The sequence below is a fragment of the Protopterus annectens genome, chromosome 9.part0 (genome assembly GCF_019279795.1).
Source record: "Protopterus annectens isolate FY-2018-M chromosome 9.part0, PAN1.0, whole genome shotgun sequence".
NCBI classification, from domain to species: Eukaryota; Metazoa; Chordata; order Ceratodontiformes; family Protopteridae; genus Protopterus; species Protopterus annectens.
The window spans coordinates 971,066,801-971,091,275 of record NC_056743.1 but is presented as its reverse complement, the minus strand read 5'-3'; the positions used below and the strand labels follow the sequence as shown (position 1 = coordinate 971,091,275).

General features: G+C 43.3%; 1 protein-coding gene across 1 annotated transcript in view; it reads left to right on the top strand.

Annotated features, from left to right (window-relative positions):
- The window catches only part of ANKRD52 (ankyrin repeat domain 52), a gene marked incomplete in the record, with an annotated part of 2,835,210 nt that overhangs the window by 224,081 nt on the left and 2,586,654 nt on the right, over positions 1 to 24,475 (top strand). Inside the window, 2 exon segments of the mRNA XM_044083713.1 lie at positions 340 to 423; positions 1,264 to 1,342. Of these exon segments, the coding sequence (XP_043939648.1) occupies positions 340 to 423; positions 1,264 to 1,342 (163 nt within the window).

Below are 24,475 nucleotides of genomic sequence, written 5' to 3'. Positions count from 1 at the left end.
TCTATTTAAAAACAATTTTCTTAAATTGTGTTTTCTTCTAAATGTTTTGAACTGTGAGTTGTACCATAAGATGTGATGTGTCCACTGTAAGCTCTGCTAACTCGAATGTTGTATGTTAAGTGCTTATTTGGAGAATTAGTGGTAAATCTTACAGACAGTGTCCAGTAATTACTGAAGTTGTAGTGAATTTGATGAGGACCATGAACTGCTGTGGGTAGGGGTGGCTAAGGAAGCAATTTACATGACTGACCATACGGGCAGGAAACATTTACTAGCTTTAACTGATGTGAAATCCTACAGCTTGAACTGCTGCTTATAGTATTTTTTTTTCCTCCCTAGCCTCCACTGGTCCAGGCGATCTTTAATAGAGATGTAGAAGAAGTCCGACTGTTGGCTAGCCGGAAGGAGGACGTCTGTTTGCTGGTGAGTGCATCGCAAACAACCTGCATGAGGCCGTGCTACTCTGATGGACTTTTGGTGCTTTTTATCTGATTTTAATGTTTTTGGTGGGTGGGAGCAGCAGTCATGGACTTTGAAATGCTAAAGATCTGTTTTCTTTGTTCTATAAGGCAAAACAAATATGGGAAAATGGGGGTGCAGACTGGTGGGAAAATGGTTGTGTTTACATACATTAGTATTGCAAAACTGTTTGGAAGGAAGTACTTGGATTAAAATGTGCACTTCTTGTAAGTGATCAACAGACTACATCCTCTAGAAGAACAGTTGTGGTATTTAGTCTCATGTCCTCTGGTCTCCAACATGTGCAACCTGTTTCTTGGTATGGTGGTAAGCAAAGTTTCAGGCACCTTTGTTTGTGTAGATTCTTGTTGCATGTGTAAATTTTACTGCAGGAAATCTAGGCAGTTGTTTTTCTTCCCTGTTCAAGAAATTCAGTATTGAATTTTCTGAAAAATCTTGTTACTATCCTGTTTTATTTGAGTTGTTTGAATAAAGTAGTAATCTAGCACATCAGGTTAATTCTGTGGTGTGGTGCTTTATTTTTCTTCTCTTCCTCTTATATTTTCTTGGACATGCAGTTTTGAAGCTTGTTAGATGTTCAGAATATACTGTTAAAATAGGGGAAGGTGATTCCTGTTTGAGCCACCGGGTTGCTAGGAGCACCTTCATATCTCAGGAGTTGCTGTTCCTAATCTGGTGGTCTCTGAAACTAGGACATAGACTGAAGTTATCTAGGTATATGTTGATTTGACTTGAAGTTTAATAATTTAACTTTGTGCATTACCTTTTCTCCTTCATTCACAGGACCAAGAAAGACGTAGTCCTCTTCACGCTGCTGCATATTTAGGAGATGTTCAGATCATTGAACTTCTGATACAGGCAGGTAGGGAACATGTTTTATTTTGTGTTTTGCAAGAGCTGCTTTTAATTTGTAAATGTAGATGAAAAATATGTAAAATCGAAAGGTGTCACTTATGAAATTACTAGTTTGCAGCGTTTATTACTGATAAATTGGCTGTGCTGTTTAGACAGAAGTGTATGCCATTATCTTCAGTTTTATTAAGTACTGTTTTGGCATAAGACCATGTAAAATACATAGGGAAGTTATTTGTAGTATGTAATGTGTAGTATCTAAGATATGGCGATTCTTTGACTCTTCAGTGGGAGCCAGATAATATAGTATTACTGGCTACAGTGTTCGGTCTGCATCAGTGTATTTGATGTCAAGTTTTTTCAAATCCTAGACAAGAATATGTTCTAGGGATAGTGGGCTCTTTGTTTCTCTGCTGATTGTTAGGCTCTTGTCTTAGAAACTAGCAGTTTGTTTAGTCCTCTGCACCAACAGGAACAAGCACACTCCAGTTTACAAGGCAATCAACAATAAGTGCAAAGTATTTTTCAGGACTTCTAAAACTAGCTATCTTTAAAGCCTCCAGGAAAGGTCCATTTCCAAGAGTAAATTTCCCTGAAAATAACTAAACATACAACTGAAAGTGGAATTTTGTAGTAATGAAGGCTTGCTTGCAAACGCACTAGTGATGATTTTGCCTTAAATGTTGGGACCCCGTATACTTGCGTGGATGCTCCCCTTTCCAGCTGGACCCTGATCTAGCCTGCATAGTTGATTCTTACTTTGCTAAATTCTCATAAACTTAAGTAACCATTAAAGGTTGTGGAGTAAGAAGAAAATACATTTTTATTCCTCCATTCATTAAAATATCTACTAACAAGATTGCAGCCCTGGTTCCGCTAATTCTGAGATGCTCTTTATTTGAAGGCACCATTCTAAAGCGGTACAAAATTACCCCAGTACTTAGTTTATCTAGTCAGTAACTGACGCCACGTCTGTACTGAGCTGACATGCAAAACCGCTTGAAATGTTTGTGTATGCACAGCATGCATCCTGGCTGTGCAGTTACACCCTGCGTACTGATTACCATTATGAATTTAGATTTAAATATGGAGTAGTGATTGTACTGGATCCATCTATCCAAACATGTTGAGACTGCTGTGAGTAGAGGTCACTGTATAGTTATCATCCTCTGGATTTCAGCATGACAAAGTTCATCTCCTACCTTGCTGCTCAGTGCCTTAGTCATATTTGGATTAACAGTACATACAAACTGCTGGTTCAGCAACTACCCAGTTTAAAGCTCAGTGACAGCTGGTTTAATCCCAGGGTTCATCACTTTGTTATTGCGTGTTTTGCCCTTTCATAAATGAGAAATGATATTTTAATGGGCATATCATCGTTTAGTATGCATACAATGTTTATTTTTGCTGTAGCCTCTGTCCCCCTGTATTGACAGCTGCATTACAACTTTCTTTTCACGTTAGAAGGTTGGATTTCAAAACAGCCGCTTACTCAGTACCTTGAATTCAAGGTGGTGCTGCGTGAGACCAGGAAGTTTTGCAGACCCCAAGTTCTTGTCTAGTGGGGTCATTGAGCAGGTGAAGTCTTTCAGAAAACACCGCTTTTTGCTTGATGACATTTTCTATATAGATCTGCTTTGCTGTGAAAGAGTTGTGCAGAGTTGGGATAGTTGTCAAAGTATTGCTTGTCTTGTGTGTGTTGATTTATATCTTGCTTAATTCAACCTGGCAATGATTGATGAACTGAGCTTTGTATGTAGCAGATGTGCGATATTTTTCCTGGGTGTGGCTTGAGATTAACTTTACTGTGCCTTTGTGATCGCATGGCTGTTTATCTCTGATAGGCTGACTTGCACCCAGCTCACCCATGCCGATGTTCTGAGTGCTTCACTGTTGCAGTCATCACCTGTGGGTTATCCCTCAGCCAGCCCGGATACCAGAGTCATTGTTTTTGTGCCAGCTGCTGTCGCCTGTAGTCTGACATCATGTTGTCAGTACTATAAATCAAGGCAGCCGACGTCATTACATCAGTCTTTCTTGCCGTGGAGCCTGTAGCAGAAGCAGTTTGCACGAGTGCTGGTCAGTTGTTACCAGAAGTTGAATTTCAGCAGAAAACGTCTAAAGCAAAGTACACCGTTGGGGGCCCTTTTTTCTTGATCTGACTGATGTCTGAAAAAGTTAACAATTGTCTCACCTTTGGAAAGCAGATCCCACACCGAGACTTTCATTCTTACTGCATTACTTGTTTAGGCCCAGACCACGACGTCCCTCTTTGCTGGTTCCGTCCCCTCTTTAATGCTAGAACCATTCATCATAGAGCTCATTTTGTAGACAATTATTTTTGTATTCAGTCTTCGAATTCTGATATGGTGTCAGTCAGCCAACAATCTGTCGACATTCTGAAAAAATGTAAAGATAGAGACAGGCCACACAAGGCTAAGCCTTCCGACTATGCTACAGCTAAGCAGGTCATCAGTTCTCTGGAATTCAGTGAGGCGCTTTCGGAGCCCCTGATGCCAGACTCACTTTCTATGCAGGCCTCTGCCGAGACCCTTTCTGAGTCTAGTATGCCGCAGAAATCAACTTCTGTCTTCTGAGCCTTTGGTGGTCTCGGCCTCTGTTGGGTCTGGAGCCACAATGCAGGCATTGGCTTCCAAGGAGGCCTTTCACACTGCCAATTCTCGACAAAAAACGTTTTTTTCTTCTGACTACTGCTTCTCAGAGACAGACTGATTCTCTCATGCCTCATAGCCAGGCCACTCCTAGGAAGTCTGCTTCTAGCTACCATCTTGCTACTGCTCCCCCACCCCAAGCTCAAATGCTTAGTGGTGGAGGATCTCGTCTCCCTTATCAGAGGTACAAGGTCCCCCACTTCGAAAAGGAAAAGGCATCCTTCTCCAGAAGTTATGACAGACCAAGAGTCTGAGGAATCCAAATTATTCTGCTTGTGACGAGAAACAACATCCCTTAACTAATGTATTAGGATTCAGATCCAGAGGAGTCCATCCCATCTGCCTCCCCTCCAGAGGACCTCTCCTTTGTGGAAACCCTTCACCCATTCAGGGAACATTTCATTGGGAATCTCAAGATTTCCCAAAGTCAAAGAAACGACTTGGAGAGTTTCTGGACCTGCCCCAGCACAAACCCCTGGCCATCCCACCTATTCTGGAAGTAGTGGACGATGTTTTCCATGAATCCAGCTTAGCCCTGATGCCCTGCCTCTTGCTGCAACTAAACCTGACAGATACTACAGAGCACAGGATTCTCAAATACCTGTACAGGAACCCTGCTGCAGACCCAGAGGTCATTACATAGGGACCCAAAGGAGCTAAGACTAGTTCTGCCAAGAATTCTCTTCCTTCTGACAAAGACTTCAGAGCTCTGGACAGATGGGTAAGAAAGTATACACTTCTGCAACCTTAGCTATCAGAGCACTCAATTGTCAGTTCCATATGTTAAAATATCAACAACACACTGTGGAACAATTAAAACAGACAATTGCTGCCTCTCCTGATGGTGCCAACTCAAAAGAGCTGGGAGAATTACTACACTCTGCTTGTCAAGTGGCCAAACGGTCATCACAATATGGATATGATGCCCTAGAAGTCTCTAGCAGGGCAGCAGTGACAGGATCTGGTTTTAGAAGACATGCATGGCTGAAGGAACAACCTGTCCTTGATCATGTTAAGTCTAAACTTATTGATACACCCCCTAGATAAGGAATGCCTGTTTGGGGAAAAAGCAGAAGAGGTGCTTAAAAAGATGGAAGACGAAGCAAAATCTATACAAACAGTAAAAGATTTCTTTCAAGTTCAATCGTCCAGATTCGGCAGGAGCTTCCCCTCTAAGCACTGGGCCTTCCCTGCACCCAGCAGATGGGGCCAAGGTAAACCCCACAGGGACAGGATGTCCAGGCCCCTATCCCAGGGCCAGCAAAGAAGCAAACAGTGGACCACTTCTGCCTCTAAGGCAGGGAGTTCTAAGCCAAGCTTCTATGGCAAGCTCTCACAATGACTCTCCTTTCCCTCTCTGCCCTCCTTTCACTCATGAAAAACTAGGAGGAAGGCTCATCCTCTTCAAGGACAATTGGGTCTCTGTAACCAAGAACCAATGAGTATTAAAAGTCTTTTCTCAGGGATACAGATTCTCCTTCAGTGAACTCCCTATTCCAAGAGGGTACCCAGACCTCCCCCAAATCAGTGGGCAGAGGCATTAAAACAAGTCCAAACACTAATATCACAGGGGGCAGTAGAACCTGTCCTTCCAGATCAAACCGGAAAAGGTTTTTACGCCAGACTATTCCTTGTTCCCAGAAAAGAGGGCAATTGGCACCCCATCCTGAATCTATCCAAACTGAACACCTCCTTGGTGGTCCCCAGATTCAAAATGCTAGACTTGCAGCAGCTCCTGCCTATGCTCACACAAAATGCCTGGCTTGTGACACTAGATCTAAAAGATACCTACCTCTACATCCTCATCAGGGAATCGTGCAAAAAATTCCTGCATTTCAGAGCAGGCCATCAACACTTTCAGTTCTCTGCACTGCCCTTTGGCTTATCTACTGCTCCCAGAGTATTCACCAAATGCTTGGCCCCGGCTATAGCATTCTACAGACAGAGAAATATACAAATTTACCCTTGCATGGACGACTGCCTCATTCATGCGGACAGCTAAGAAAAGTTGCTCCAGGACCTTCTCTTTGTCAAATCACTCCTAACTTCCCTAGGATTCACCATTAATGAGAAAAAAAAATCAAAGCAAAACCCCACCAGGAAAATTGTTTTCCTGGGAGCTGTGCTAGACGCAACAACCCAAATGGCCTTCCTATCCCCAGAAAAGCAGAGCTTCCTGTCTCTCTACTTCACCCAACTGGCTTCCAGAAGTCACCTCACTGCGAGGAATTTCCTGCAAGCCCTGGGGTACATGGCATCTTGCATCCTTTTCATCCCTCTCACCAGGCTTCACATGAGAAAACTTCACTGTTACTTAAAGAACCTTTGGTGTTAGCACTCTGTCCCTAGAGACCACTCTCACTGATCCCTTGCATAAGGGCCGAATTTCTCTGGTGGGCAGAGGCCTGTGCCATGAACAAGGGTCTTCCCTTCATCCTCCCCCCTTCCGGCCAGACCACCACTGATGCTTCAGACGTAGCTTGGGGCACTCAACTAGCAGATGGGTGTACCCAAGATCTTTGAAATGCCCAGCAACTTCATTTGCACATCAACCAGAAAGAAATGATGGCAATGCAAAGGCTCTGACTTCCTTCCAACCCCCATCTCAGGCCAGGGGTCCTCCTTATCGAAACAGACAGCAGCACAGTAATGTGGTACATCAACAGGCAGGGGGGCACCCAGTCTTTTACCCCCTGTGCAGGTTAGCCATGGATTTATGACTTAGACACTTCCATGGGGATACACCTAATTGCCCAATACTTACCAGGGATCAACAACATATACTGGTAGACCACCTAAGCAGAAACTTACTGGACCCCTAAGAAGGGAAGCTCCACACAGAAATCTTTCTGCAAATCACTCAGGAGTGGGGGACCCCAGAAGTGGACCTCTTTGCCTCGCACCTCAACCACCAGCTGCACAAGTTTTGTAGCAGGGAGTATCACCTCTTAGCATGGAAGGTGGATGCCTTGACCTTCCCCTGGAGCTCCCTCTTTGTGTCCGCATACCCTTCTCTGCCCCTTATTCCCAAGGTTCTGATCAAAATAAGAGAGGAGACACCAAGGGCCATCCTCATTGCTCCCGATTGGCCCAGACAGCAATGGTACCCCTTACTACGCAGTCTGACCTTACAGCCCCCAAAGCTGCTTCCCCTTAGGTCGGACCTCTTGACCCAGGAGAGGGGGGAAGGTACTACACCCAGATCAAACATTCAGCATGGCTTGTACACTAAAAACCAACAAGGAGTCCCTGTTGAGCAAACAGGTCCTGGACATCATCACAAAGGCCAGAAGGCCCAGCACAAGAAAATCATATGTAGGAAAATGGAAAAGATTCTGCTCCTGGGAACAGTCAAGAGAGAGCAGTACCTCCCAACCTTCCAACCCTTTCATCCTGGGTTACTTAGCAGAGTTGCACAATAGTGGCCTCTTCTTCTCTATTAAAATCCATGCCTCTGCCCATTATGATTCAGACCCACGCCTCTTCTCTCATCCTTTAAGCAATTCCTCAGAGGGACTTCTAATATCAGGCCTTCCAGAAGGCCTCCAACACCACCCTAGGACCTCAATTATGTGTTACAGAAACTAACCTTACCTCCTTTCGAACCTGCCACTTCAACAGAATTGAAATGCCTCTCTTTGAAGACTTCCTTCTTATTAGCTGTCACCTCAGTCAGAAGGGTCTTGGAACCCCTTCATAATTTTCGATGCAGACGGTTTCCCTGAGGACTAACCCCTCCTTTATGCCCAAGGTGGTATCTGATGTAACTCTTAACCAGGCCATACACCTTCCCACCTTCTTTCCCACCTTCTTTCCCAATCCTCAAAACCAAAGGGGAAAATTCTACACTCAACTAGATGTGCACAGACAACTTAGATACTATCTAGACCGTACTAAGCCATTCAGAAAAACAGACCAGCTTCTTGTAAGCTTTGCCCCAGGGTCAGAGGGGAAGCCCATCTCCAAACAAGCCGTTTCAAAATGAATTTCACACTGTATCCTTTTTTGCTACAGACTACATGGGAAACCCATCCCTAAGTCTATCAGTACACACTCCACTAGGGCAACCTCCACTTCCACTGCCTTCCTCAGAGGAGTACCTACCAGGGAAATCTTGGAAGCGGCCACCTGGACCTTTGCCCATACCTTTACAAAGCATTACCACCTACCTCTGTTTCCTAAGTCTAGGGCAGGGTTTGCCTCTGCAATTCTGCAGGGCCTCTTGACCCGTACCTAGGACTCAACCTGTCCTTCTACCCTTTTCCTCAGCTTTGGGAAGAACATAGTACAGTTGTGTACACTTACCATAAATGTAGATGTTTGAGTGTATTCACTGTTGCAGTCTTGGATCTTCTTCGCGTTTCACTTTTGTGGTCATCACATTTGGGTTATCTGCTTGCAGTAGCCCTCAGTCAGCCTGATTATCAAAGTCTTGGGTCCTGCGTCTGTTGCTGTCACATCAGCCGACGCCATTACACCAGTCTTTTTTTGCCATGGGGTGCACGAAGCAGAAGCAGTTTACAAGTGCTGGGTCGGCCAACTCCTGAAATTTTCGTTTTTGAGTTTCAGAACCAAAGTCTTGAACTAAAGCTAAGTACCCCATTGGGGAAACTTTTTCTTGCTCTAAACCGATGTCAGTAAAAGTCACTAATTGTATTTCTTGTGGAAAGCAAATACCTCCTAAAGATTTTCATTTGTACTGTATTCCTTGCCTAGATCCTGACCACAACCTTAACTATGGCCAACTTAAAATGTCCAATCCACCTACTGCATGTCTTTGGAATCTTGGAGGAAACCAGAGCACCTGTAAAACAAGTCATGCAAACACAGGGCGGACATGCAGTATCTCGCTGTCGGTTTTGTGCCTTATTTAAACAACAAACTGTTCGTTGTCTGTATATTTACGCTTCTAATTACTTTGGTACTCTGTTCAGTTATCCAGGTATGTCTTCGGTAAGCCATCTGACTACAGACATTCCAAAAAAAAAACACAAAGGTAAAGACAGGCGGCCTAGGTCCAAAGCTGCCAACGACACTTTTCCTAAGCTAGTCATCAGTTCGTCGGTACTCTGAGGCGCTTTTGCAACCCTGATACCCGCGACTTCAGATTCGCAGGCCTCTACTGAGACCCATTCGGAGTGTGTTTTGCCGCAAGATGCTTCAACTGTGGAACATTTGGATGGGTCTGGAGCCGCTTTGCAGGCACCAGCATCTGAGGGGTGTATTCAGGCCTACTGACTTGCGTATTAAACCAACGCCATCTTCTTATTTAAGGCCTAAAACTCGAACCATGCCTAGAAAACAGATGCCTAGACCACATGGTCAGGCCTCTATGCCTAAAAATCAAATAAGAATGGCTGAAGACCTTATTACTTTAATCAGGGGGAGCCAACCTTCCCCCTCCAAGAGACCTAGGACTGAATTTGCTTATGATACGTCTGATCAAGATTCTGAAATTTCTGTTGACCAGGATTTACCCTTGTCTACCTATGAGGATTCTGATGCAGAGGACTCTATTCCCTCTGCTTCCTCTCCAGAGGATTTCTCTTTTTGTGAAACTTTTTGCATACTCTTAGGGAGCATTTTCGCTGTGAAAGCCAGGATTACTCTGATTCTAAAAAGAGGCTTGGGGATTTCTTACTCCTGCCCCAACACAGCCCTTTAGCTATCCCCCCTGTACTGGACATTGTTGGTTCCTTTTCGGAATCTAGCTTGGCCCTTGACTCTACTTCCTGCTCCCAGACAAACTGATAGATATTGCAGAGTTCCTGACTCTCAAGTTCCTTTTTAAAAATCCTACTGCGGATCCAGAGACCATTTCATAGGGACCGAAGGGCATTAAGACTATTACTGCCAAAAATCCTACCCCCTCTGATAGAGATTCCAGGGTGATGGATAGATGGGGTAAGAAGGTATACACTTCAACCTTGGCCATTAGGGCTCTAAACTGCCAGTTTCATATGTTAAAGTATCCTCAACATGTTACAGGATTGCTTAAACAGAAAATTATGTTGATTCCTGACTGAGGAAAATAAAGAATTACAAGATTTAATGCATTCTGCTGAACAGGTTGGAAAACATACTTTGCAATGTGTATTTGATTCTTTAAAGGCTTCTTGCAGGGCTGCTGTTTCTGGTTCTGTCCTCAGAAAGCATGCTTGGCATAAGGAGCAATCTTTACCTGATCATGTTAAAGCTAAATTGTTGGATGCTCCCTTAAATCAGGACTGCCTGTTTGGCAACAAGGCTGAGGAAGTTCTTAAAAAGATGGAAGATAAAGCTAAATCTATTCAAACTGTTAAAGGTTTCTTACAAGTTCAGCTTCCTAGATTTAGTAGGCACTGGCCCTCTAAGAATTGGTCCTTTCCAGCCTCTTCAAGGTCTTCTCAAGCCAAACCCAGACATGGCAGAAACCCCAGGTTTCAGTCTCAGGGGACACACAAGACTAAGCATTGGGGGGGTTTCCGCACCTAAATCAGGGAGTAGTAAGACTCACCCCTACGGAAAACAGTCGCAATGACTTGCTTCTAAAACTTCCAAGCACTTCCCAACTGAATGCTCCTTTAGGTGGAAAGATTGGTCTGCAGGCCAAAAACTGGGAACTCATTACCCAGGACAAATAGGTTTTAAATAGTGTCCCAAGGATACAGGATTTACTTCCACACCTTACCACAACCAAGCTGGTGGCCAGATCTACCCCCAAATCAGTGGGCAGAGGCCCAAAATCAAGTACTTTCTCTCTTAAACATAGGGGCTGTTCAGGTGGTACCAGAAGAGGAAAAGGGACAAAGGTTCTAGTCGAGACTTTTCCTGGTATCCAGAAAAGGCAATACATGGCGTCCTATCCTGGACCTTTCTACTCTACCTTTCTGGTGATTCCAAAATTCAAGATGCTGACTCTTCACCAGCTACTTCGTATGCTAAGCAAAAATGCATGGTTGGCAACACTAGATTTAAAAGAAGCATACCTGTATATCCCTATCAGTGAGTCTTGCAGAAGATACTTATGCTTCAAGCAGGCTGCAGGCGCTATCAGTTCTCTGCACTGCCCTTTGCTTCTCTACTGCACCCAGGGTATTCACAAAGTGCCTAGCTCCAGTCATTGCATTCTGCAGACAAAGAAATATTTGAATATACCCATATCTGGACGATTGTTTAATTCAGGCAGAAAGCTAGGAAATACTTTAGAATCGTCTGGCCTTTGTTCACAGGGTACTGACTTGTCTGGGGTACACCATAAACAAAAAGAAATCACACCTGGTACCCTGTCAAAAAATTATATTCCTGGGAGCAAGCTTGAATACAACTTCCTAGATGGCTTTCCTCACGCCAGAGAAACAAATTCATTTGACAACCTACTTCAAACAAGTGGCCAGAAAAACCCAGTTATCTGCAAGGCAAATACTGCAAGCCTTGGGATTCATGGCCTCCTGCATTCTTTTACTTCCATATGCAAGGCTGCATATGAGGAAACTGCACTGGTATCTCAAAAGCCTATGGTGTCAACATTCACAGGATCTAGAAGCAATGATACCTATCATACCTTGTCTACGCCTAGAGTTCCTTTGGTGGGCAGAGGCCTGCCACCAAAACAGGGGTCTACCATTCACACTACCCCCTTCCGCCCATACCTTAACAGACCCATCAGACTATGGATGGGGGGGGCCCATCTGGCAGGGAAGTGCATTCAGGGCAAATGGAACCTTAGTCAAATGCACCTGTGTATCAATCAAAAAGAAATGTTAGCTGTACAGAATGCTCTGACAGCCTTCAAGGACCACATTCTTCCAGGTCAATTAATGATAGACAGGCAACTCCACTGTTAAGTGGTACATAAACAAGCAGGGGGGTACACGTTCTTACCCCCTCTGCACACTAACCTTGGCATTGGGGAACACAGCCCTGAGCTATCAAGTACATTTACAAGCTCAATTCCTGCCAGGAAAACTAAATACTCTGGCAGACGAACTAAGCAGAAACCTCATGGACCTAAATGAGTGGAAACTGGAACAAAGGATTTTCAACATGTTGACAAGCAAATGGGGGAGCCCAGATATAGATCTGTTTTCCTCCCCCCAAAACCATCAGTTGGACAAATTCTGCACAAGGACGCCCCACAAACAAGCTTGGAAAGTGGATGCTCTGTCCTTCAGCTGGAAAAACCTATCGGTTTATGCCTTTCCTCCTCTACCTCTGCTCATCAAAGTACTACTAAAGATCAAACAAGACAAACCAAGGAGGATTTTGATTGCACCAGACTGGCCACGCCAACACTGGTACCCCCTCTTGCGCAGTGTGTCACTGTGGGCCCCATGGCACCTGCCTAAGATTCCTAGTCTATTGTCTCAGCAGGAGAACCAAATTCTGCACCCTCAACTTCAAACACTGAATCTAGCAGCCTGACTAATTGCATAATTCTCCTTTACCATCTCTCAGTAAACCAGTGATGGATATCATTTTAGAGGCAAGGAGGCCAGTACCAGAAAGTCTTGCGCTGAAAAATAGAAAAGATTCTGTGCCTGGAACCAAGCTCAAGGGATGAAAACAGTGCCTAATTTACCTCAGATTTTACAATACTTAACTGAGATGCTTCATAAGGGCCTGTCTTTCTCCTCCATCAAAATCCAAGCCTCAGCCATCTCAGCTCATTATAACACAGAACCACCACTCTTCTCTCACCCACTGCTTAAGCAGTTCCTTAGAGGGGCCAAAAATCTACGACCACCCAGGAGAGCTCCAACTCCAGCCTGGGACCTCAACTTTCTATTGGAAAAACTCACCCTTCCTCCTTTCGAGCCAGTTGCCACTGCGGACTTAAAATTCCTTTCTTGGAAAACAACTTTCCTTTTAGCAATCACTTCAGTAAGAAGGGTATCTGAATTACAGGCCCTCATGGCAGTGGAGCCTTTCATAATCTGTCATGCGGACAGAGTGTCTCTCAGGACCAATCCCTCCTTCATGGCCAAGGTGGTATCCAGTGTGGCCCTTAATCAGTCCATACATTTGCCAACCTTCTTCCCTAATTCACAGAACAAAGGACAACGGATTCTGCACTCCTTAGACATGCACAGACAACTTAGATTCTACTTGGACAGAACTAAACCTCAAAGGAAATCTGATCAACTGCTGGTGGCATTTGCTGCAGGGGCAGAGGGGAAGGCTATTTCAAAGCAAACCATTTCCAAATGGATAGGCCATTGCATACATTTCTGTTACAAACACCATGGAAAACCTATCCCACAGGGGATTGGACCCCACTCTACCAGGTCTGCAGCTACCGCTACAGCCTTTCTCAGAGGTGTCCCTACCAGGGACATCCTAGAAGCTGCTACCTGGAGTCCAGTACATACTTTCACCAAGCATTACCATCTGCCAATTTACTCTAAATCCAGAGCTGGCTTTGCCACTGCAGTCTTGCAGGGCCTTATAGCTGGTCCTAATTCCATTTAAATTCCTCCTCCCATCCTTGGCTTTGGGAATCTACCCAAAAGTGATGACTACAACAGTGAAACATGAAGAACATAGTACAGTTGTGTACACTTACCATAAATGTAGATGTTCGAGTGTATTCACTGTTGCAGTCCTGGTTACCCTCCCTCCAGCCCCTGTCTTTTTTTTTTTTGGATATACTTCTACTTTCCTTTGCTATTTTCAAAAGCTTTTTGGTGTATTTGCTTTTCTATTGTAGGTATAACATTGTATATTTATAGATTTAATTGCTTCCCATTAAGGGGGCACCTGACATGTGGGGCAAGAAAAACTGATGTAATGGTGTCGGCTGCATGTTTTATACTCCTGACAACCTGACGTCATGGAAGAAGGGACAGCAACCGACGCAGGACCCAAGACTTTGTTAATCAGACCGACTGAGGGCTACTGCAAGCAGATAACCCAAAAGTGATGACTGCAACAGTGAATATACTCTAACGTCTACATTTATGGTAAGCGTACACAACTGTACTATCTATGTCATGCAAAGTTCATTAGCACTCCAAGAAAAATCTTGATAAGAGGATGGAAAATAGGAAATACACCTTAACTTAATTTCTTGCTGCTATTTGTAATATTTAAGTGCTAAGTCTGATGAGAATGCATCTGTTTGTAAAAGTATTAACTTCCATCAGTGTCCAACTTCATTTTTTGTATTTAACTGCTTGCAAGCTCCCCTTTAAGTACTAATTGAAGCGTCTATTTAATAAATGCCTCAGAGAGCACCATTCATGCATTTCCTTATGAATTGCCTGCACTTGTAGACACCCTAACTGCTGGCCTTTGCCATTGTTAAAAATAAAAAATAAAAAAAAAATACAGCTTTGCAGGTGCAATAAATGATTTTTTTTAGCATTTTAAAAAAACCTTTCATTTTACATGCTTTCCATTTTCTAGCTTTTTTGCTTGGAAAAATAAAAAAAACACACCCGTTGTTTCATCATCTTGACCACCCAACACTGTCCCTGGTTAAAGTCCAAAGTACTCTTGATCTGATGTCGTTTTCATTCTACCTCACTAATGGATCTAGGATTCGATCCTCTGATCCAAGTCTGCCTTATCTACAAGACTTTGGATCTGAATCACGTGCTTATTCCTATACCCATAATGCCCTATTCCATCCTCCAACTCGGATATTGTTTGCCGCCATAGGAACAAGATCGTGATTGAATGTCGAGCTTGAGAGTGCCCCTATTTCTGTCTATTTTTCAAAGTTTAGATTTCTTAGAATTAATTAGAATTCTCTGCTCCTCCTTTTTATTCTGTCTAGTAGTTTGCTGACATTTGGTGTTTTCTTACTTTTCTTTCTGTTTTCCTTTGAGCCTTCTGGTATTCTTTTTATATCTTTAACTTTGTGCGTTTTTATAAAAAGCTAGTTGTGTTTTAAAAAAGCAAAAAAAAAAAGTTTCTCTAGATTTGGAGATAGTTAGATATCTTGTAGAGTTTTGTGTAGTTCTTGAGCTAATGTTACTGTTGAGTGTGCTTTTTCTAATATTAGTCGTACTTTTTATAGCTTAGTGTAGGTGTGTAGTCTACTTTTTTTTGTACACAGTTATATATTTAGATTATGGCCATGTCTGAGAAGCCCGGTATGAAGAAATGCACTTCTTGTGGGCGTAAGATCCCCAATTATGATGCCCACAAGAGGTGCAGTTATTGCAAACTGTGTGCGAGATTTATACCTTGTTTAACCCCAGGCCCTTACTGGCTGGAGCAATAAATTAATAATTAAAAGCTTACCTCTGCATCATCTTCTGGTGCTCAAACCCCCTCAATATCACATAATTGCTCTTCAGGCTGCAAAAAATGTGCCCTCCAGAAGTTTTCAAGGGACTCTTCATAGCATCCCAAAAACATAGACTTTGGGTCCAACCTCATTGGATCCGAAGAATGTAGCACCACCCTCTGATCCACAAATCCCTTTGGATCCAACAGGCGTGATCACCATCCCAGTTCCTCCCGTACCCTACATTTCCTACTATGATCAGTCAACTAGGTGCAGGTCAACGGAATTTGCTTTGAAACCTGTTTTTCTGGCTTTGCCTGCTCAGTTATTTCAAACCCCAAAGAAAGTCGAGGCCCACATCTGTAGCATCATCCAGATCTTCTGGGAGCTTGACAGAGGCAGGTATGGATAGGATGATGCAATGATTTCTTGAGGTTCAGATCCAGATGGGGGTCCTGCCAGCTTGGTCCCCTACCGAATGCGTGAGCACACCTGGCCAATGGATACTATCTCCTTCTATCAGACCTGTGATTTTCGAGTCCCAGGATCCAAGATCTCCAAAGGTTTGGCATTAAATTGGAGGAAGCTCCCTTCTTCGACTCTCATGGTATTCCTGATCAGTCCTGCTCCGATTATCTTCGGATCAGGGTTGGACTCTGATCCAAAAGGTTGTCGCCGGGTCCGAGGGGTTTGGTTTGGCTCCCGACTTTATTGGATCTTTCCTTTCCCTCGGTGCTTTGGCAATGGACAGCTTGGGTCCATTTCTCTCCATACGGCTCTAATCTGGGGTTGGCCTGGCAGTCTTTCCTTTGGTGCTTCAGCTGCGAGGAAGGGAGGAGAGGTTTCCTTGGGTCCATCTACTTTCTAGATAGTAGAAAGAGCTTTCTCTTTGCGTATAGTGCCTTCTGTCTAGTCTCTTATCCTATCCTCTGCCCCTCGTTGTGTCCAAGCTCTGAGCCTATCTTCTCTGTTTTTCAATGTCAGACACTTCAGGAGAGCATCCTCATGTGTTTCCCAGAGGGATTCTTCTTTTTCCAACATGTGTCCTGAGCACCCTGTGGAAGAGGTACCTCAGAAGAGAACATGTACGAGGAAGCACACAGACTCCCCTTTCGAGTCTCTCACAGAAGACGCTGATTTGGTGAGTGAGAAAGATTCCCCTGATTGCAACCTGAGGTCTCCTTTGGGGACATCCTGGAAATTACCAAACAGAAAGGTGCTGGTCTTCCCAAACTCCTTCTTCTGAGGAATGTGTTCCTGGAGGCTTTTGGGACTGGCACATCTACATCCTGGGTGAACCCCCCCCCCCCCCTCAGGCGGATGAACTTGATGACCTGGTTGCCATCAGGCTTGGAAGGAGCCAGACACTGTCAAGCCCATCCCCAAGTGCCTGGATATAAGTTTTTGGTTCCCCCTTCTGACGGACCTCACTGGAGTTGGGGAATCCTAGTTGATACCATAGTTGTGGCGGTGGCTGCTAAGACTAGTGGAAGAAAGCTCCTCTGTCCATCCACCAAACAATGAGTGCAGAGAGATGGACAGATTTGGAATGCTAATATATGCCTCATACATTTACACCAAGGTTGTTAACCCATTCTCCAATGGAGCTCAGGAAGTTTTCACTAACTTCCAATGTGTGGGGCCCAAGCCTTTTAACAGAATCAAATTGTCTTCACATTTCAAGCAAATGTTCATATCTCTGGAACCATACGTATTATGAAAAAGTATAAATGACAAAACTCTTCAGTATAAACTATTTTTATAGTGACCGTATTCTTTAGGTTCTAGGTCTTGAACTGAATTTTATAAGTCACAATAAACACAGTAACTATTACATTTGTAATATTTTGTAAATAACTTGCAATATCTCAGCAACCATTCACGTTACATACATACTGTCAGTAGCATTTTATTCATCTAGAGGAGAGCTTTATGAGGCTAAGGAGGTCAGTCTGTTTAGAAAAAATTTGAAAATTCTATCTATATAAATTAAAATCATAAAAACAATAGTTAATATCTATTTACCTGCACTAGACAGAGGTCAGATATTAGTGCAGTTGAGTTTACCATCGTGTAAGCTTTAAGATGAAATCTTTTAAAACCTTGTACTTAACATGGTTTTGGAATTATTGATGCAGATATGAAGATGCAATATTTGACACCTAGAGACATCACTAGGAGTTAACTGCAGATGCACTTGGAGGCGTCACTTGGATGTAATGAGTTAAATTACCTGGCACATTTCTCTCATCTACAGAGAGATTTGATCAAGGAGCTGTCTCTCCCTCTGTCCATGTCTGTGGAGGATCTCAAGAAGGTTGCTCTTCATTTGGTTACTCTTTCATCCATTACCAGTTCATCGATGAAGCTGATCTCCTGTACAATGGAGGGCTCTTTACGAGCAGCCGGTTCAGACATAGCCGTTACGAGATATGCCTGGATGAGGCTTTGTGACTTTGCAAACCCTTTAAGGCATCTTTTGTTAATGGCCCCTTTGATGGCTTCTCTAGTAGTGATGGACTATACATTTTATAGGCATGCTATGTTATCTATGTTGAATGATGCTGCGACATATGAATTGGTTTCACCTGAACTAGTTAATTCATTAAATGCTAGGATTCACAATGCTTTATTTGAATGTTTGCAATGTCTGTTGATTAACAAAATAGTTATACAAATCAATATTAAAGAGCTTGTCAAACCCATAATTCAAGGGCAACCAAATATGCATAAACATCCCCTTTGCCCACCTATGAGGCCGATAGTAGCAGGCCAAGGGTGGAGCACAGAACCTCTTATCTGTCTATGTTGAGCATCCTTTAAAACATGTCCTAGCTAAGAGTAAATGTATCTTAAGATACACAGTTCTTAAAAGATCTGTATAATTTCCTTCGGGAAAGAGTACCAACAGCAGAATGCCTAATGGTAACATTGGATGTTCAGTCTTTTACTGCCATTCCAAATGCCTTGGGTATAGATTTTCTTAAACAATATTTAGTGGAAGATGGCATGTATGATAGTAAGGTTATAGACGTTTTGTTTTCTAAAGGAAATCATACTGGAGAACTATCTTTTCATGTTTGAGCATTCTATGTTCAGATAATTGGATGGCGTAGCTATGGGCACGTCTTGTGCCAATAGCTACGCCAACCTTGTCATTGCTATATGGGAATGCTATAATGTGTTAAGAGGGAATCTATGCAGCCATGTTATCTTTTATTGGAGATTTGTAGATGACCTCTTCCTATTATGGGAAGGCTCAGTCCTGGGACCCCTCTTGTTTGGTATATACTTCTCTGAGGTCCAGCCAAGCACGGGAGGATTGTGGCTGACAACGTTCGCAGATGATTGCAAGCTGGGAGCCATAATCGACTCTCCGGCCGACACAAGCATCCTCCAGAAGGGTCTTACAGAGACGGATACCTGGTGTCAAAACCATGGCCTTAAGCTAAATGCCGAAAAGTGCATAGTCATCCCTTTTGGGAAAAACAAAGTGCCCACAAACTACCACATAAGAGGTAATCCACTAAGTACGGAAGAAGTAATTGGGGATTTGGGGACCTAAGTAGATAGTAACCTCTCTTTTGACAATCACATTGCCAAAGTGATTAGAAAAACCTTCTGTATAGCTCACCTAATCACAAAAGGATTCACATCTAGATAGAGAGGTCATTGTGCCCCTCTACTCATCGCTCATCAGGCCCTTAATTGAGTACAATGCCCCATTTGGGATGTATCTTACCCGACACCTGCAACAGCTGGAGAGACCTCAAAAGTACCTCACCAAGAGGATCATGGGCCTCAAACAGATGCCCTATGCTACTCGACTAAAGAAACTCCAGCTCTACTCGGTTGCTTACCGCCTACTCGGAGGAGATCCCTGCCTGACATGCAAGGCCATGTCTAACCCGGAATTGATGGACATGCTCCACCTCAAGAAAGCCAAATCTGTTAGTGCTACATGCTCCATGGATTTAAACCTCAGCACAACAATAAATAGGACATGCTGGAGGGGATAGATTCATATCTCAGAGGCTTCCCTCGCTCTGGAATAGAATCCCGGTTCATGTTAGGCAGAGCCCCTCGCTGACCCTATTCAAGAGGAATCTTGATGAGTGGTTGGGAAATCGTAAATTTACTCCTGGGATCAGTTCTATGGCCCTGCTGGACAGAGGCTCTGGAATCTAGTCTAAAAAAGTGACTAAAGCCAACACATTCTGGCTAGGCTTATAAATGCCCTAGGGCAGATAGCCTAGTACCTACCTGTGAACCTATATGTTTAACTCCTTTTTTGCAGATATCAATAACAGCACTAGTTTTTTGAAATTCAATGTTGAGCTTGCTTACATCTATTGAATTTTTAGATTTTGATATTAAGAGGAGAGATGCAGGGGAGTTCCTTACGGAAGTTTCCCGCAAAGAATGCTATAGGAACACTTATGTACATAGGCGGAGCATGCACCCACAGCATGTGTTCAAAAACATTGTAAAAGGGCAAGCTGAGAGTTTCAAGGCTGACAGCAGAAGGTGATACTTTTATGGAAGAACTGCATGGACTAGAGAGGAGATTTATCCTACCACATCTCTGGTAGCTTCCTCTAGGAATAGGGAAGGTAAACCATACTTCTCTGAACCTACCCCTGTGAATGGACAGAAATCCCAGAGGAATAAGGTTGAGAATTCCTGTAACCTGCTCCAGTGATATTCGATTATTGCAAGGGGTATATGACAAGAAGTGGAATATTGTGTGTAGATGATTGGGTTAGGAATTTAGTGGGTGATAGACCTAGGTATGCCTTAAGTCACTCAAAAGATTGTTGTCCTAAATGTATGGATGCACACTCTGTACCTGCCATCACTCACAGTCATGGTACTTTCCCATGTGGAAGGTGTAATTTCTGTGACTCATTGGATAACAAGGGAAACTTCCTACACCCAGATACTGGAAAACAGCTGACCTTTGGTCTAGTAGCTGATTGTAACACTACTAATGTAGTATATTTAGCTTATTGTCTTGTATGCCAGTCATTTTATATAGGTATAACCACACGTAGACTACGCGATCGTATTAGAAAACACTTGTACGATATTCGTAGGAAAACTGATACCAATACACTAGCGAGAGACATTTCGACTACAGATGTATTGCATATATTTAAATTTATGGTTGTAGAGAAAGTATGGATAGGGATTAGAGGAGGTGTAATTAGAAAAAGAGTTGAAAATAAGGAACTAGAGTGGATTATCAGAATGAGAGCAACAATGGGTAAGGGCCTAAATGACCAGCTGATGCTAGCTAACAGATATATAGGATTGCATGTTTTTATACACACACACACACACATATATATATATATATATATATATATATATATATATATATATATATATATATATATCTATATATATCTATATATCTATATATATATATATATATCTATATATATCTATATATATATATATATATATATATATATATATATATATATATATATATTCGGCATGCATTTTTATGTATGTTTTATTTCTTTGCAGTACTTTTTGCAGTACATTTTGTACTTTATTGTACTATTTAATTGTATATACCTGCATTAATTTACACTTGACTGAAGAGATTTTATTGGGTGATTATTTTTTAATTGCTGTTGGTCTATGATTGGTTTGAATTATTTTAAATTACAGGGAATGCAATAAGTTTTTGTCTGAAGCAGCTTTGGCTGCGAAAGTGCTCACACTTTTTTTACTACTGGAATAAATCTGTGTATGGTTTTTATCAGCTGTGGTCTGGTCTCTCTTCCTGTTTTATTTTACTTCAAATGAACAAGCAATATTTGATGCCTAGAGACATTACTAGAGGCGTCTCTTGGATGGTAATGAGTTAAATTACCTGGCACATTTTACTCCTACAGGGAGATTTGATCAAGGAGCTCTCACTCTCTCTGTCTGTGAGGATCTCAAGAAGATTTCTCTTCAGCTGGCTACTTTCATCCATTACCAGTTCACCGATGAAGCTGATCTATACAGTGCAGGGCTCCTCACGAGCAGCCGGTTCTGGCATAGCCATTAGGAGACATGCCTGGATGAGGCTTTGTGACTTTGCAAACACTTTAAGGCATCTTTTGTTAATGCATCCTTTGATGGCTCCTCCTTGATCGGACTATCAGTGAAGGATATGCATGCCCGCAGTGAGCAGGAAGGAAATAACCCATCTGCCTTGGGAGTCAAGTTTTCTACCCTCAACTTACCATCTCACTGACTTCCAGAATAGGTAAGAAAATGAAGTTCTGGAAATCTGTGTTATCTTTCCAGGACTTGTGCAGGGGTAGTCCTGCAGAGGAGGAGGTTTCAATGGCCGATGTTGCCCCAGAGGCAGAGGAGTTCTGCAGAACCAGGGCTTCAGAGACTTTTTCTCTGATAGGCCCTGTCAGCGCTCCTGAAACGTTGCCCTACTGTTCACCTATGGAGGCAGTTGAGGGTTGTTTTTCCTTGCACCTGGATGCCTGGACAAATATCACAGAAAATGCATAGTGCCAAGTATATCCAGAAGTTACTACGTACCTTCTTCCCTTCCACCTGCTGTCCCAAGGAAGAAACTCACTGACATTCCACCCAGTCAGAAGGAGTAAGCAGCTCAAGAGATTCAAATGCTGCTACAAAAAAGTCATCCAACAGGTCCCACCCAAACAAATAGGATTTGGAACTTACTCCCCCTTCTTTTTAGTCTGAAAGAAAATAAGGGACCTGTGACCAATTCAGGATCTTAGCAGTCTGAATCAGTATGTAAAGAAGTCGAAATTCCAAATGGTTATGGTTCAGTCCATCCTGCCCCTTCTGCGCAAGGATGATTGGATGAGCTTTATAGATGTCCAGGATGTGTACTATCATATCAGAGTAGGAGACACCCTGTGCTTTTGGCTGGGAGCCAATCACTACCAATTCAGAGCACAGCCTTTTGGACTCCCTGCAGCCCCCTGGGTGTTTAAATGCATGGCAGTCATGGCAGCTCACTTGAGACTCAAAGGATTCCAGGAGTTTCTGTATCTCCGTGATTGGCTCCTCACTGCCCCAACCAGGCATCAGCATCTACAAGCCAGAGATTACTTGCTTCATATCTCCAACTCCGTAGGCATTATAATAAACCTTCCCAAATTGGAGCGGACTCCCATACAGACTCTAGAATTTATAGGAACTCAGCTGGATACTACGACTCAAGTGGCATCATTGCCTCTTCATCCCATCACAATGTTGAGAAATCATGTGTGGGACATACTGTCTTGTCCTTCCCCTTCAGCAAAACTAGTGATCTGATGTCGATTTTCATGTAATCCTTGACTGTGGACTCTGTTCCGAGCCTCAGAACTGACTCTGCTGTTTTTCAGCTCGCCCCTTCCAAACTCTTGAGCTAGGCTCTACCCATAATGCTCCTCTCTAAACTACCCCAGATCTCATTTGCCACTTCGTGTGTCAGATTTGTCCAACTTCTCTTGAGCTTTGGCAGTTTTTCAGCAAGTTTTTTCCTCCTGATTTCTCAGATTTTTCTTCAGCGAGTTTTTTCCTCCTGATTTCTCAGATTTTTCTAAGTGCTCCTAACTTTGCTACCCGTTCCTCTCTCTTTCTTCCATGTCAGTGATCTATTTCCCCTTCCCTCTACCTTTGGGTAGTTTTCTTTTAACATACCATTACTGGTACTATCCTGTCTTTACCTGGTTAGGTATTTCCGGCTACCATAGTTGCTACCTTTTCTTCTCTTTTTTTCTTTTTTCTTCTATTTAAAAAAAAAATCCTTTCCTTTTCGAGTGTGTGTGTGTTTGCGATTGACCTGATTGACCTTTTTCAGTGCTTGGCCTAGTTTTTTTGGCTATGGCTGATAAGTCTTCAAAGGGCACCTCTGGCTTTAAGAGGTGCCAAAAGTGTGAGAGGAATTATGCCCAATTGAGAATGATCATGTCTGTTGCGTATATTGTTTAGGCACTGTACACCTGAAAGAGGATTGTGCCATATGTCATGGTTTCTCTGCCAGGACTTTAACTGAGCGGAGATGCAAGCTGATTTTGAAAGGTTTACTGAAAGGAGATTTCGAAGAGGCCATATCTGGTCTGAAGACCGAAGCCAGTTCGTCATCTTCCTTTTCTAAGCCGAAGAAACTCTCTCATTTGGTACCATGCAGTTCCTCGGAACTGCCTGCAAAACCATCCAAACAGCCTATGGTGTCAACATTTTCCTTGGCACCGGTAGACAAGTATGATTCGGCACCAACAGAGACTACTAAACTGACACCTACAACTTCAGTACCAGAGGTTTTGTGTTGGTACCAAAGCAAACTACATTGAAGACATTACCAAGGACCGCATATTCTTGATCAGTCATTTTGTGGACCTACCACCTAGTCCATTTTTGAAGCAGGGACTGCCTTCATAGTAGTCCTTTTGCCCCACTAAGAGTCTCTCTGAATTGGACATCATGAGGCTGGTGGACCATCTCTTGACAGCGAATGGAATATTTCCATCTTCAGTTCCCAGCCAACACAGCACCAGGACCTCTCCTTTTTTGACACCATCTCATTTTCTTCCTGCAACTCCAGTTGAGTCTTTGGAGCCCCTGGCACTGACTTGCCCGGCTCAGACTGTCTCTGTTCCGGTAAAAGTGGCTTCTCCGGTTTATTGGAACTGGAGGTTTCCCGAGGTTGAGGCTTCATAGCTGGTTCAGAGGGGCTGCATTCAACTTCCATTTTTTCAGATTTTTCTATGCCCCTCGGTACCTTGATGTTTGTTGGCTCAACCCAGGCTTCAGCTTAGGAGTCTGCTTCCTTGGTGAGGGGTGGAACCACTGTTCCAAAGGAGTCTATTTTAGTTCTGGGCTCCCATCCCTCTACTGGAGGGCCGGCCTTCCGGATCATGGCGAAAGCCTTGTCCATTGTGGGCTCCCAAGTCTTTGCAATCTCTGTCGGGCCAAACATCTCTATCCCCTCGACCAGAACTTCCCCCAGCCTCATCCCAGGGATAGGACACAAAAGCCTCAGGAGAGGTCCACCTTGGTGGTTTCCTCTTCAGATACTTCCCTGGAACATCCCCCCGAGGAAGTGCCTTCAAAGAAGTGCAAGAGGAAGCACTTAGACTCCCTGGAGGAGTACTTCACTGAGAATACAGTTTTTTTTTTTTTTTTTATGAAGGGGAAGGTTCCCCCAGGTCTCCCCCTAATGATGTTTCCTTTGAGGACATCCTTGAAGTCCTTAAACAGAGGGGTGGCTGGACTTCCT